The sequence below is a fragment of the Symphalangus syndactylus genome, chromosome 14, assembly GCF_028878055.3.
Source record: "Symphalangus syndactylus isolate Jambi chromosome 14, NHGRI_mSymSyn1-v2.1_pri, whole genome shotgun sequence".
NCBI classification, from domain to species: Eukaryota; Metazoa; Chordata; class Mammalia; order Primates; family Hylobatidae; genus Symphalangus; species Symphalangus syndactylus.
In genome coordinates this window covers 40,698,655-40,713,571 of record NC_072436.2, presented here as the reverse complement: position 1 = coordinate 40,713,571, position 14,917 = coordinate 40,698,655, and the positions used below count along the sequence as shown (strand labels likewise).

Here is a 14,917-nt window from a genome sequence, read left to right as displayed (position 1 = left end):
TAGGCCCCACTGATAGTGTGCAGGAGGCTGAGGAAGGGACCCTTGCCTCCTCCTCACTCTGGGTGACAATGGCCAGTGTAGACTGGGGACAGCCCGAGGGACTGGTCTCCCCTCAAGGCCCGAAGCAGGACTGGCACAAGCTGTGAGATGGGCATCTGGGGTGGGGGCCAGGAGTCTCAGCCCATAAACACCCCACATGCCACAGCAGCACACAGGGTTCCTTTAAATACACAGCTATGGGGACTCCCAAAATGCAGATGAACACTTGCACTCACAAGGGACGCACTTCCATAGCTGCAGCAACCCATCAGGGAACTGGCCACACACGCTCCGGCAGGAGATCCTCTTCACTTCCTTCCCTCCATAAAGATCTGTCCCCTTCACCACGGACACAGTGACATATGTGCTATCCAATTGTGACAAACACATCATCTCATCATCTCTGAATTTGGACACTGGGGTCCCATTTCAGAAGGTGACAACCCTTACACCAACAACTGCACATACTTTCTTACAGGGTTGGATGCCTATAACACGCCTACATGGTGGGACAGCAAGCTGCTGATTGCCTGCACACACTCAGATGCATGCTTGCACACATGCTCACAACATGCTTACACACACACTCACACTTGCCTTCAGACACATATGGGTCCAGGCAGGGCCCTGGCTTGGCCCGACCCGCTTCCCCTATCCTTTCTGCAGCTGCAGGGGGTGCTCTGCCCTCCTCTGCTGGGTTTCCACCCCCTCTGTCCTTGGGCCTTGGATTCTGGGGGGCTGGCGGGTGGGCTGATGCCAACATCCTCCTCTCTCTCCCCAGGATTTTTGTCAACCGCAGCCTGGCACTGGGGAAGATTCGTTGCTTTGGCTTCGACATGGACTACACTCTGGCTGGTAGAGATGGCTGGAACACAGTGTACTGGGAGCTGGAGGGAGTAGGGGTGGGCAGCCGGGCACCAACCCCCTGACTCTGTCCTGGCCTCTGCAGCCTACAAGTCCCCAGCTTATGAGGTCCTGACCTTCGAGCTGCTGCTGGAGCACCTGGTATGCATCGGGTACCCGCATGAGATCCTGCGCTATACCTATGACCCCACCTTCCCCACCAGGTGTGTGGCTCAGGACAGGTGGGAGGCCACCCAGCCTTGGTACCCCCACCCACAGTGCCCCCCGACCTCCGTCTGCAGGGGGCTGGTGTTCGATGAGCTCTATGGGAACCTACTGAAGGCGGATGCCCACGGGAAAGGGCTGCTGGGTGCCCATGGCTTCACCTTCCTCTTGGAGTAAGGGACAAAGGTGCCGGGAGGGTGGCAGGCCAGGAGGGGAGGACTGCTCACCGTGGGGGAGGACAGAGGGAGGGAGGGAGGAAGGACGCAGGCCCACGGTGGAGGCTCAGCACAGAAGGGATGCGTGGCGGTTGGAAGGGATGGCCAGAGCCTGGACAGGCCTCCAGGAGGCACTGGGGAGGGGTCATTGGCTGCACCCAGCCTACCCCCTCCTCAGGGCAGAGATCTGGAGCTTCTACCCCAGCAAGTTCATTCAGAGGGACGACCTGCAGCGCTTCTACATACTCAACACACTCTTCAACCTGCCTGGTGGGTGGAGGGTTGGGGGCACGGGAGGTGGTCCTGAGTTCCGGAGCTGAGGGTCCCAGCTCTGGCCTGGTGAACTGCCTGGCTCCCTGGGCTGACAACTGACCGTCCTGTCTGCCCGCAGAAAGCTACCTCTATGCCTGCCTGGTGGACTTCTTCTCCGGCTGCTCCTGTTACACTAAGTGCGTCTTGTGCCCTGCCCAGCCCTGGGGCGACCAGTAGGACACTGCTGCTTCTTAGGGACCAAACCCCAAAGTGGGGCCCCCCAAGAGTTCCCCCAAGGGGCTGGAAGGGCTCCAGGAGGCTCAGTGGGAAGGCCTCTACTGCAGGGCAGCCCCTAACCCTGCCACTGGTGCTGCCCCCAACGGATGACCCTTAGCTCTGGGTGATGCCCCTCCCAGGATGGCTGGGACATAAGCCCAGTGAAGGCCCCAGTGTGGCTAGTGGGATTGCTCTGGTGTGGGACTCAGGGTTGGAGGTCATGTCAGGCCCCCTTATTGGCTTCCCCGTCCCCTCTTTGCCTGCCCCAGTTGTGACACTGGCTATCAGCATGGGAACCTCTTCATGTCCTTCCGAAGCCTCTTCTAGGATGTGACTGATGATGCCATGAATAATGTCCACCAGTCAGTGAGTGAGTGGTCCAGAACCCCCGGATCCTTGACCTGTCTGCTCTTGGTTCTCCTGGGCAGCCTTCAGGCTTCCAGTCCCCATAGACTTTCCATCCTCTTCGCACTGAGGACTGAGGTCTGGTCTGGGCGTCCCAGAGCTGCCCACTTTCCTCATCTTGGACACAGACAGGTGGGTGGACACACACACACACACACACACACACACACACACACACAAGGTGCTTTGCTCCCTCCTGCAGGGCTGTCTCAAGGAGAAGACCCTGGAGGACTTGGAGAAATATGTGGAGAAGGATGTGAGTGGCCACAGACCCAGGGCCATGGTCATCACCCCCGAAGCAGCAGGGCTGCCCCCGCAACCCTTCCCTGGCTTTCTTCAAGGTTTAGGCTGAGCTCTGCTCCCCGGATGGCTGGGGGTCTTTCTATGGGGCCTGGTGCCTACCTGCCTGGGCTGGGGTGGGCTCCCAGAAGGCTGAAACCTGAGGAGAGGATCCCAGGGCAGCTCTGGGAGTCCCACCCCTGCAAGTCCCTCTATCTCTGCCCCAGCCACGCCTCCCCATCCTGCTGGGGAAGATGAAGGAGGTTGGGAAAGTGTTTCTGGCCAACAACAGCAGCTACAACTACACCAATGTGAGTATGTGTATGGAGGGGTGGACCCTTGGCTTCCTTCCTGGCCCCAGGGGACACAGAGGCACTGCAAGCAACAGGGAGGGGCGGGACGGGGAGCCAAGACCCTCCTACCCCCACCACTGGGCTGGTCTCCTGAGCTCCATTTCTTGGCCTTTCAAGGCCTCAGGGGAATGAGCAACTTTCTCACCATCTTGCTCCTGTGGCCACCAGTGTGCTGGGGGGATGGTGGGTGAGGGCAGAGGCAGGCGGTGGCCCAAGCTTGGTGCCCTGACCCTGCCTTGTCCTTGCCAGGCCATCATGACCTACCTGTTCAGCATCAGTGAGGTGAGTGTTGGAGTGTTGCATGCACAGCTGGGATGGGCTGTGCAAAGGGCCAGGGTGCCTGGCTGCACCACGATGCTGAGGGCCTCTCCCATGTCCAGGCTCACATCCCTGCCTGGCGGCGAGGTCCCGGCCAAGGTTGTTAGAACATCAAGATCTGTTTCAGGCTGGGCTTCCCTAGCAAACTGAATGTGGGGACCCCTCTCACCCCCTTGGGACTGCTCACACTCTGTGACCTCTAGGCCTTTCCTCTGAACCCATCCAGCACTCAGGGACCTGCCCTCGCACCCGTGCACACACCCAGCCCGGCACCCCCACTGGATGCCCGAACAGTGTCCCCCCACCCGACCCCTGCTGGGGTCTAAGGAGACTCTCCTGGCACTCGGAGGCTCTGTGCCTCCCCTGGGTCACCTGGCTATTTTTGTACCAGGCACATGGATGGGAGCAGTTGTGAGCTGCAAGTCATCAACTTCACCAAGAGAGAGATCCAGGTGAGAGCTGGGTGGCGAGGGAGGAAAGGACAGGCCCAGCGGGGGCGGAGCCGGGTTCACTTCCCCACTGCTTGCCTGTCGGCTTGGTGTCAAAGGCCCAGTTACCCGATTGTCCTCAACCTCGCCTGGGCTCCACCTGCCTTGTCAGCCAGCGCCCTCTGCTGGCTGACATTCCAAAGGGCAGCAGTGCCCTCTTGAAGGGCTGAGTTGAGCCTGATTTGCAGGCTTTGCCTCCAGTCCCGCAGTTCTCTCCAATCACCCTGCCCGGGAGGTGCCTGCGTGCTGGCTGGGCCCTTATTGACTGACTAGCCAGTTCTGACAGGAAATGTGATTTAGGGCCAGTGAGCCCAGGGTCCTGGGAAAAGGGAAGAAAAGTCAATGTTTCCTTGTGGCATTACTGACCAGCCACCAAAAAGCTGGAGGTGCCCATGGGTCGGCCAGGTGGAGGAAGTCAGGTCACTTGGTCATCCCAAGCCCAGCTGGGGCCGATCACAAAGGGTCTTTGCAGAGCCTTTTACAAAGCACAGCCGTTTGATCTTCCCCACAGCCTTAAGAGGTGGATGGAGCAGGGATTGTCACCTTTATTTTACAGACGAGGAAGCTGAGGCTCAGAGAGAGGTCATCCTAGGAGTAAATGTTGGAACCATTCTCTAGGCTCTAAAAGCAGACAAGGAAACAGGGCCTGGTGGCGAGGTGGGGCCTGCCAGGATAGTAGGAGCGGGGCTGGGGGTGTCACCTTGCCAAGTCCTCTGTTGGACTCAGATGGTAAATGAAGCTGTGGGTTTAGTCCTGGGTGGTCCATCTTCAGGGCCAGGCAGGTAACTGCGATGGAAAGCTGCAGCGGGGCCTGTGGCAAAGTGGGGTGCTGCCCCACCTTCAAAAGCCAAGTGTGCAGCCTGTGGGTCTACAACATGCTGCTCCTTCCCTACAGAGCGGCACAGGTTTCAATGTCCCCCGGTGAGAGGCCCAGAGAGGCCAGGGTTGCCTAGAAAGGGAGTAGGCCAGGTCAGGCCTAAGTGCACTGGGATTTCAATTCAGTGTGTTGCCCCTCTGGCCAGAGGGTCACCCAGGAGCTGGACCTGTGCTACAGCACCATGGGCAGCCTGTTCCGTTGCGGTTTCCGCCAGACACTCTTCTCCAGCCAGCTGACTCGCTACGACGACCTCTACACTGCCACCTGCCTCAACTTCCTGTACTACCCGCTCAGCTCACTGTTTCCGGCGGCCCCGGAGTTGGTGGGTCCCTGCGGAATCTCCATGGCTGTTTGTGAACATTTATCCTAGAAGGACCCACTGGTCCCCAGCCTTGCTAGGAGCTTGCAAGGTCACCAGCCCCAATCTCACACCTTCAGACTCAGTGGTGTCACAGTCTTGCAGATAACTGTCCGTATCTTAACAGATGCATGGGAAGAGTTAGGTTTATACAGATAAGATGCCTCGGCAGGGATGTTCTTCCTCATGCCCAACCTTAACTCCTGCTTTAGATTGAGATCACACTATCTCATCATTTCCTTGGTAGAAAGGATACCAGTTGCAAGGAGGAAGGCACAGTCCTCCTACCCTCAGTAAACATACAGTGGCTTCCGAGGGGGTGGAGGAGGCAGCAGATGATACAGTAAACACTCTGGCTGGTTTTCCTCTGGGAGACTGGAGGATGCTTCTGGGTTAAGAACAGGGTGGCAGAGGCGGCTACAATGGCACTGGGCAAGGGTTAGCAGCAGTCATGGGACTGGCCAGCTCAGGGCTTCCCTGGAACCTGCACGTGTCAGTCCTCCCAAGTTGGCATCATCATTTCCATTTGATAAGATGTAGAGCTTGCAGTTTAGGATCTGGACTTGAAGCTAGACCTTTGAGGCTCCCTGTCACCTGCCTTCCCTGCTGCCCTTGGCTGCCTTCCAGACGTTTGAGAGGGGAAAAACCATTTATTGAGTGTCTGCTGTGTTTCCTGCACTGGGCTGGGTGCTTTTCATCGATTAGGCTTAATGCTCAATATAACTCAGCAAAGTAGGTTTTATCTTCCTCATTTTATCATTGATGAGGAAGCCCAGAGAATCTAAGTGACTTGCTGTCACACAGCTAGTGGACCACACAGCTGGGATGTGAGCCTGTCAAGCTCCAGGGGTCACACTCTGTCCCCTGCACTGTGCTGCCACACACTTGGGGGAACTGGCTTTCACCGGGCGGCCTCATCTCATCTCTGGACTCTTAGATGGGCTGGACCAGAGAGCTCCTGTGGGCGAAGCTGGGGGTCCACGCATAGCCATCTGTGCTGGTAGATATTATTATTAAAGTAGAGACCAGACAGGTGAAGAACACACCGGCCCCCACTCGCCAAAAGTGACAAGGCGAAACACTTAAAAGAAATTTGACCTTGCGAATCTTCCTGGCTTGGGATTATTTATTTATTTATTTATTTATTTATTTATTTTGGCCAAGTCTAGCTCTGCTGCCCAGGCTGGAGTGCAGTGGTGAAATCTCTGCTCAATGCAACCTCTACCTCCCGGGTTCAAGCAATTCTTGTGCCTCAGCCTCCCAAGTAGCTGGGATTACAGGCGTGCACCACCATGCCTGGCTAATTTTTATGTTTTTATAGAGACAGGGTTTCACCATGTTGCCCGGGCTGGTCTTGAAGCCCCGGGCTCAAGCGATCCACCTGCCTCGGCCTCCCAAAGTGCTGGGATTACAGGCGTGGGCCACCGTGCCTGGCCTTGGCCTGGGATTTTTGAGGAAGTGAAGTCCAGCTGTGAGGACCTTCCTGTCCCTGCTGACCTTCCGAGGCTCCTTCCTCTGCAGCAACATCGCTGGGCAGGAAGTTGGCAGCTGCGGGCAGGGGAGCCTGTGCATAGCTGAGGAATCCTGGAAGGCCGTACCCGGGATGGAGTGCTCCACCTCCACCTATATTTATCCCTACAGTTGCCACATGAGTCAGTTGTGGAGCAAGAACAGGCCAATCTGGACCCTGCCTCCTGCCTCCTCTCCTGCAGCCAGAAGGTGAGTGGCTGTGGCCGACGAACTTTGTGGCTTGGGGTCCCGTGGGCTAGAGTAGTGGTTCCCAGTGGGGTTGTATCAACCTCAGGGCGCATGAGGCAATTGGTGGGCGGGCTTGTGGGCTTGTTTTTGTCTGCAAGCATAGTCATTCCTCATTATTTATGTAAAAATGCATATTATTTTATTGTAAAATGCTTTTCTTTTTTCTCCTTTGTTATAGAGTATTATCTTGATATTTTAAATTATAGAGATGATAATTGTTTTTTTTTTGTTTGTTTTGTTTTTTGAGACGAAGTCTCGCTCTGTCCCCCAGGCTGGAGTGCAGCGGTGCAATCTTGGCTCACTGCAAGCTCCGCCTCCCGGGTTCACGCCATTCTCCTGCCTCAGCTTCCCGAGTAGCTGGGACTACAGGCGCCTGCCACCACGCCCGGCTATTTTTTTGTATTTTTAGTAGAGACAAGGTTTCACCGTGTTAGCCAGTATGGTCTCGATCTCCTGACCTCGTGATCCACCCGTCTCGGCCTCCCAAAGTGCTGGGATTACAGGCGTGAGCCACCGTGGCCAGTCGAGATGATAATTGTATCGATTAATTTCAATTCAGGATGGAAAAGTAGAAGTTAAATATTTGTTTTTAAAATGGGATATTGGGGCCAGGTGTAGTGTTTCACTCCTATAATCCCAGCACTTTGGGAGGCTGAGGCAAGTGGATCACCTGAGGGCAGGAGGTTGAGACCAGCCTAGCCAACGTGGTGAAAACCCGTCTCTACTAAAAATACAAAAATCAGCTGGGCATGGTGGCGGGAGCCTCTAGTCCCAGCTACCCGGGAGGCTGAGGCAGGAGAATCACTTGAACCCAGGAGGCGGAGGTTGCGGTGAGCTGAGATTGCACCACTGCACTCCAGCCTGGGCAACAGGGCAAGACTGTTTCAAAAAAAAAAAAAAAAAAAAAAGCGGCAGTTGGATCCAAAAGGGCGACAGGTTCTGCTCAGCAGTGCTTTGTGCACTGTTGGGCCCTGCACCCCTATGGACTGCTGCTGGCCAATCCATACACATTATTCCCTCCAGGGGAAGTTGCAGGACGTGCCCTCTTCCACATTGAGGCTTCCTCCCCAGACAGGCTTTGTTAACATCAATGACTAGTGGCTCTAGCTTCAGATCCCTTTGACACTTTGTGAGGCCTGACCCGCCTCTGAGCTGAGACAGGAGTGGATGCCTGGGTTCCTCGTTGGGTTCTGCACCCCCAAAACCCTGCATAAAGGTTCCTCTTCCTCCCTTGGCTTTCTGGGGGCTCACTTTAAAAGATGTGCATCCCATAGGTCTCCTTTAGCTGGGTTGTACCAGGCACAGTGTTTGTTCTTTCAACCAGTGTTTACTGAGCACCTCCTGTGTGCCGGGCAGTTTAGAAAATAAAGGGTAAGTTACTTCATTCCTGCCTAGGAGAAGCTCAAAACTCAAGTGCATTCACAGGCTTTAATCGGTGATTGGCAACTATTTTTCTATCCTAGCCCAGCAGAGAGATGGACACACTCCTGTCAGTAACAGACGCTTGCTGGGGAAGCCTGTGGTTTGATCCCTGTACATCCTCATCCCATCAGGATCCAGCTGAGGGCATTTTGACACATTATCTACCCCTGGTTGGGAGTCACTGTGTGAGCTTGGGAAGAAAATATCCATAGTCACTTTCTGTGTTTCTTATAAGGATGAGGGCAAAGAGAGAAACGAGGACCAGGAAAGTTACATCGAGGCTGACGGAGTCCCGGACATGGGCTGGCATCACGGGTCATCTTCTACTTGAGATATTTTTCAGATGACAGAAGTATGGAAGAAGGAAAAAGCAACTCTACTGAAATCTCCTAGATGTAGCAGATTCGGACCCTGCAAACACTTCTTTTAGGGAGGAGGCAGTATTGCTCTTAACCTAGAAGGCATCCCCAATGGTCTTTGAGATGTTTGGAAACGTGTGCACAAGTGAAATTATTTTACCTACTTCTCTTGAATGCATGATGTCTCATATCCAATTTTATTTCTAAACATTTCTTTTAAAAAATAGTTATTTCTGTGCACTTCTGATTCTGTTACTAGTAAGAACAATAAAACCTGACTGGCTATATATTGCCTCACCAACTGCTCTTTCATTCCGGGTCACTACGAAAGATGTTAAATGGGATAGTCCAAATGTCTTTGAGTTTGTGTATACACATTAAAACACATAAAAAGTCATACTCATGATTTTAAAACTTGACTCTCGAATGTGTTAGAAGCTTCTCTGTGGTATTAAAGCGCTGACGCATCATTGTTCTGATGTCACTGATTTCAATTTACTCCTACAGTTTACTTTTTGTCTGTTAGTGGTATCATCTGGCATTCTATGGAGACCAAGGTTGAATCTGCATATTTGAAATGACAAAGTAAACCCTTGAAGGAACAGGTCTGAGGACACACTTCATTAGCTTCATTTTCTGTGGATAAACAATGGCAACACTTGGATACCTGAGGATAAATAAGGGACAACGGGCCATGGAATCAGAGAGTTTACTTTTTTTTTTTTTTTTTTTGAGACAGAGTCTCATTCTGTCGCCCAGGCTGGAGTGCAGTGGCACGATCTCGGATCCACCTCCTGGGTTCAAGCAATTCTTCTGCCTCAACCTCCGAGTAGTCGGGATTACAGGCGCACTCCACCACACCTGGCTAATTTTTGTATTTTTAGTAGAGACAGTGTTTCACCATGTTGGCCAGGCTGGTCTCAAACTCCTGACCTCAAGTGATCTGCCTGCCTCGGCCTCTCAACATGTAGGGATTACAGGTGAGAGCCACCGAGCCTGGCATTTTTTTTTTTTTAAACATCTTCTTTGCATTTCAGAAGCTTCCAGGTTTGACACTGCTAAGGCCTTTTCTTCCTTTCCCTGGTTTGACTTTCAGGTCCCAGAGCCTGCAGGGGCAGGTTCTCCAGTAAATACCAGGTCTCACTGGCCTGTGTCTTTAAACACTTGGTTCTTACTCAAGGCTAAAGGATAGTATTTATCAGAAAAACCGCTCAGACCCTAGAGCCCATACTTTTCCGGAAAGGTCCTGAAATGTAGTGTAGTAGCTAACACTACAAAAGTCAACTCTTAGAATTCCTACCCAGGGTAGAGAGGATACAGAAAAGGACTGAGGGATAAACAATCTGGCAGAAATGCCTTAGGGGATCCTAGCGAGGGAAAGGAGAGAGGTGGCCAAAGGGCCTTTCTTGTGCTTTTCCTATGCCTGGTCCATTCCCTGCCTCTTCTCCCTGTTCATCTGCTCTCCCCTCAGCTAAGATCCCTGACTAGACCAGTTTCTCTTTAGTCCCTCGCTCATAGGCCTCTACTTCTCAGGACTTGGAGTCTTGCATTTGTGGTTCTTAGATTAACATGTGTCCCCACTGGACTCTCAGCTCCAAAAGGTAGTGTCCTTTTGGCTCACCGTTGTGTCTCTGGCATCTACGTACCTGTGTATTTTATTGAAAGACGCATGTCACCCAGTTTATTATTACTCTTGTAGAACTGCAGGGAAAGGGGCAGGACAAAGAATATGAGAAAAGAGAAAGTGGAGAAAGGATATAAAGCTTTGGATTAGAATGCTGCTCCTAAACTCTCAGGAACGTGTCTGGGTAGGGGGGAGGACAGATACTTCTATTGGGGCAGTTTTTTTGTTGTTGTTTTGTTTTGTTTTTTAAACTTGATGTCACCTCTACACTCCTGTTTTATCTATACCTTAGAGACAGAAGCACACCATTGCTTCCAAGACTGTGTGCAGACACTGATATTCATCTCCCATTTCTGGAAGAATTTTTAGCTGGGCATGTGGCCATCTGATACACATTTCCCTGCTTCTTTAGATGAGTGGGGACATGTGACCAAGTTCTGTCCCCTAAATTCTGGACAGAAGTAATGGTCCAACTTCCAATCTGTGACCTCAGGAGGGGCATGCCTTCCCCTTCCTCTCTTCCCCCTTCCAGCTGGCTGGAGAGTGAAGTTGGTTGGGAGCCTTCTTTCGCCACGTGGACGAGGCTGCCTCCGAGGGATGGTGGAGTCACAAGACAGACACAGCCTGGGCTTGGCAGTAGATTAGCATTGGGCTGTCACTTGGATGGCTGATGTGATAGAGATGCATTTCCATTTGGGACTAGTGACAGCAGCTGAACTGACATCCTCATTCTGGCATCTTCTTGAGCAGTCAGGAAATGAAGAGAACACAAGCAGCATCTCTGGGTTAGTGAACTACTGGTAAAAATGTGATCATTTATTTGTAGAATAAATGAGAGTACTTTGGCTGTCACAGTGATTCCTGCTTGGTCAACTGGGAACAGTTCAATAATTTATCTTGCTCAGATGTGTTGTTTCCTTATCATCACCTTAGTCCTCATTTCCTTACTTTAAATAGAGATAGGAGTTAAAAGTTCTGGACCTGGAGCCAGACAGCCCTGACTTTGAAATTGCAGGACTGACATTTATTAACTACTCTATTTCCATAGCCATGTCATAAAGCTATTGCAAGGATATAGTGAGATACTGGACATGGAGCTTGGCCAGAGTAAGCACTAAGTAAGTGTTTTCTATGATATTATAAGTGTGTGTGTGTGTGTGTGTGTGTGTGTGTATGTGTGTGTGTACATTAGTCAGGATTTTTTCTTTAGCAACTGAAGGAAACCTAATGAAACTGGTTTGAGAAAAAAGAGAATTTATTCGTTCATATAACTAAAAAGTCCAAGGTTAGCCCAGCTCCAGGCATAGCATTAACCAGGGAGTCAAATCAATGTCATTGGACATAGCTTGCTCTCTCCAACTCTCAAGTTTATTCCGTGTTGGTACTATTCTCTGCAGGTTTTGTCCATGAGGTTGTAAGATGGCTGTTCCCAAACTCCAGATTTCTATCTTTATCTTTTCAGCAACTCTACCAGGAAGCGTCTTTCTAATGAAAGTCTGGGAAATGATGCCTCACTGGTTGTGACACTACCCCATCCTCCAATCAATGCCGCTGGCCAGGGAGATGCCAAGTTTGGCTTTGCCAGGCCTGGGTCACATGCTCATACTGGGGTTGAGTCCATTCTTCTTAACCACGTAGATTGTCAGCAGGAAAGAGGTGGTAGTAGGGAAATTGGGGTGCTTTTTTTGTGAGACAGAGTCTTGCTCTGTCGCCTAGGCTGGAATGCAGTGGCGTGATCTCAGTTCACTGCACCCTTTGTTTCCCAGGTTCAAGTGATTCTCCTGCCTCAGCCTCCCAAGTAGCTGGGACTACAGGCACACTCTACCACACCTGGCTAATTTTTGTATTTTTAGTAGAGACGGTTTCACTACATTGGCCAGGCTGGTCTTGAACTCTTGGCCTCAAGTGATCTGCTCACCTCGGCCTCCCAAAGTGCTGGGATTATAGGCGTGAGCCACTGCACCCAGTCTGGGGTGCTTTTATTGGAAAAGGGAGTACATGCCAGGCAGGCAAGAACTTTTTTTTTTTTTTTGAGACTGAGTCTTGCTCTGTCGCCCAGGCTGGGATGCAGTGGCACGATCTTGGCTCACTGCAACCTCTGTCTCCCAGGTTCAAGCAATTCTCCTGCCTCAGCCTCCTGAGTAGCTGGGATTACAGGCACGTACCACCACGCCTAGATAACGCCTGTATTTTTAGTAGAGACAGGGTTTTGCCATGTTGGCCAGGCTGGTCTCAAACTCCTGACGTCAAATGATCCGCCCGCCTCGACTTCCCAAAGTGCTGGGATTACAGGCATGAGCCGCCATGCCCAGCCTCAGGAACAGTATTTTATAGTATGTAAAAGATTCAGCCTAGTGCCTGGCATAGTAAGCACTAACAAATGTGAACCATCATGCCTCTCCTCTGTCTTCTGGTTCATGGTCATTCTGCACAGAGATGCTATATATAATCATCACCCCCCTTTTATTTTCTTCCTTTAAAACTTGCTTTACACCCACCTCCTCTAAAAAGCCATCCCTGAACAACATTAGACTTATTTCTGCAAAGGCTCGTATTTCCACTACAATTCCCTATGAATCTCTTTCCCAAATCATTAAGGGCCCACCTTCTTTCCTTCCCACTCTCCCTCCTTCCTGCTCCCTATGTCTAGGAGCAGCTATTTACTAAACAAGAGGGTTACTGAGTATCTATAAAGAGCCCCAGAATTAGAGTGCAGTTTTCTGCAGCTGCTGTACCATCCACAATCATTTCCACATCCTTTTGTGTCTGGAAGACTCTATAGTCTGACGAGGCTGTTCAAAACCTCCAATTTGCCATTTTGAAACTTATACATTATTAGGCACCAATAGTTCAACCTACACTGTTATTGTTGGTACCCAGGGTAATACTGTGAGACCTCCTTCAAGGAACCAGCAATAAAGAAAATAAAACTGCTCTTTTGAGAACTAAGCTGTAATGTCAAGACAATGGTTTTGAGGAGAGAGACATAAAACTACCATAAAGAGACAACTGACTCCTAAGCCTGGGGTCAGGGGACGGATTTAGGTAGCAAAGATGGACCATTCTAGAAGCCAGAAAAAAAGTAAGTGAACAAGAATGGATGGCAGTGCAGGATCAATCATGAGAACCTGGTCGACGGGCTTAGGACAGTGTCTGAGGTTCGAGGCAAGAATATTCCTAATACAGGACTCACTTCAGACTCTCTAAGCCTGGTGATTTTGAATATTTGATTCCTCTACGTCCTATGTTCAGATTTTGTGATTTCTAAGCAGCCCTCTGAGCATTACTTGGCTTCACAGGTAAAGTTAACTCTAATTCTTGCATTTTGGTGACAATTTTATTTTATTAGGTATATTTAAGATTTACAATATGATGTTATGGGATACCTATAGATAATAAAATGGCTGCTATAGTGAAGCAGATTATCATCTCAGTTTGTGTGATAAGAGCAGCTAAAATCTACTTATTTAACAAAAATCCCTAATACAATTTTATTGACTTTAGCCCTATCTCTAGACTTGTTCATCTTATCTGCTATTTTGTATCCTTGGCCTGCATCTCCCCATTTCCTCTTCCCCAATCTGTGGTAAGCACTATTTCTCTGTGTACTTCAGCTCTTTCTTAAAAAATTAAATATTCCACATGTGAGATCATGCAGTATTTTTCCTTGTGTTTGGCTTATTTCACTTAGCATAATGTTCTCCAGGTCCATCTATGTTGTGGCAAATGGCAAGAACTCCCTCTTTTCCAAGGATGAATACTATTCCATGGCATGCATATGCCGTATTTTCTTTTATTTATTTGTCCATCGATGGGCATTTAGGTTGTTTCCACATCTTGGCTATTGAGAATAACACTGCCACAAACATGGGAGTGCAGATATTTTTATGAGGTGATGATTTCATCTTTTTTTTTTTTTTGAGATGGAGTCTTGCTCTGTAACCCAGGCTGGAGTGCAGTGATGCGATTTTGGCTCACTGCAACCTCTACCTCCCGAGTTCAAGTGATTATTCTGCCTCAGCCTCCCAAGTAGCTGGGATTACAGGTGCCCGTCCCCATGCCCGGCTACTTTTTGTATTTTTAGTAGAGATGGGGTTTCACCATGTTGGTCAAGCTGGTCTCGAACTCCTGACCTCAGGTGATTCACCCACCCCAAAGTGCTGGGATTACAGGTGTGAGTCACTGCGCCCGGCTGGTGATTTCATCTTCTTTGGGTACATACTTACTCAGAAGAGGGTCAGATAACAGTTCTATTTTTAATTTCTTTAGGAGCCTCCATACTGTTTTCCATAACGGCTGCCCCAATCTACATGCCCACAGTGTACTAGGGTTCTCTTTTCTCCACAATCTCATCAATATTTATCTCATGTCTTGTTAATAGCCATTCTTATAGATGTGATAGCTCACAGTGGTTTTAATTTACATTATTCTTATGATTAATGATGCTGGACACCTTTTCATATCTATACCTATTGGCCATTTCTTATGTCTTCTTTGGAGAAATGTCTGTTCAGGTCCTTTGCCCATTTTTAATTATTAGCTTTTCCATAATTGAGTTGTAAGAGTCTATCTCTTATTGAAAGTCTGCTGGTATTACAGGTTTATAGCTCAGTTTTTTGAGCTTTATTATAAATCTGGCTTTCAGAAATAGATCTGCTTCCCTTAAAAAAATCTAGTTCTTGGATAAGGCTGATAGACCTTTGATCAAAGTCCATTCTCCTTGGTAATGAATGCTCCTTGTGAGGTTTCTTGGGACAGCCAACTGGTGTATCCTTAGACAAACTCCTAATTCTCTATGCAAAGCCATTATCACAGTTTTCTATAAT

At 50.0% G+C, this 14,917-nt stretch overlaps 1 protein-coding gene across 1 annotated transcript; it reads left to right on the top strand.

Moving 5' to 3' along the window:
* Positions 1-401: 401 nt before the first annotated feature.
* NT5DC4 (5'-nucleotidase domain containing 4) lies at positions 402-8,699 on the top strand. Its single transcript, XM_063617040.1, is given in 15 exon segments — positions 402-405; positions 476-545; positions 821-894; positions 989-1,106; positions 1,185-1,280; positions 1,501-1,592; positions 1,714-1,771; positions 2,120-2,216; positions 2,458-2,511; positions 2,762-2,845; positions 3,137-3,169; positions 3,409-3,500; positions 3,597-3,657; positions 6,570-6,647; positions 8,150-8,699. Coding segments are annotated over 15 exon segments (1,182 nt in total). The 3' UTR covers positions 8,321-8,699.
* The last annotated feature ends 6,218 nt before the right edge of the window (positions 8,700-14,917 follow it).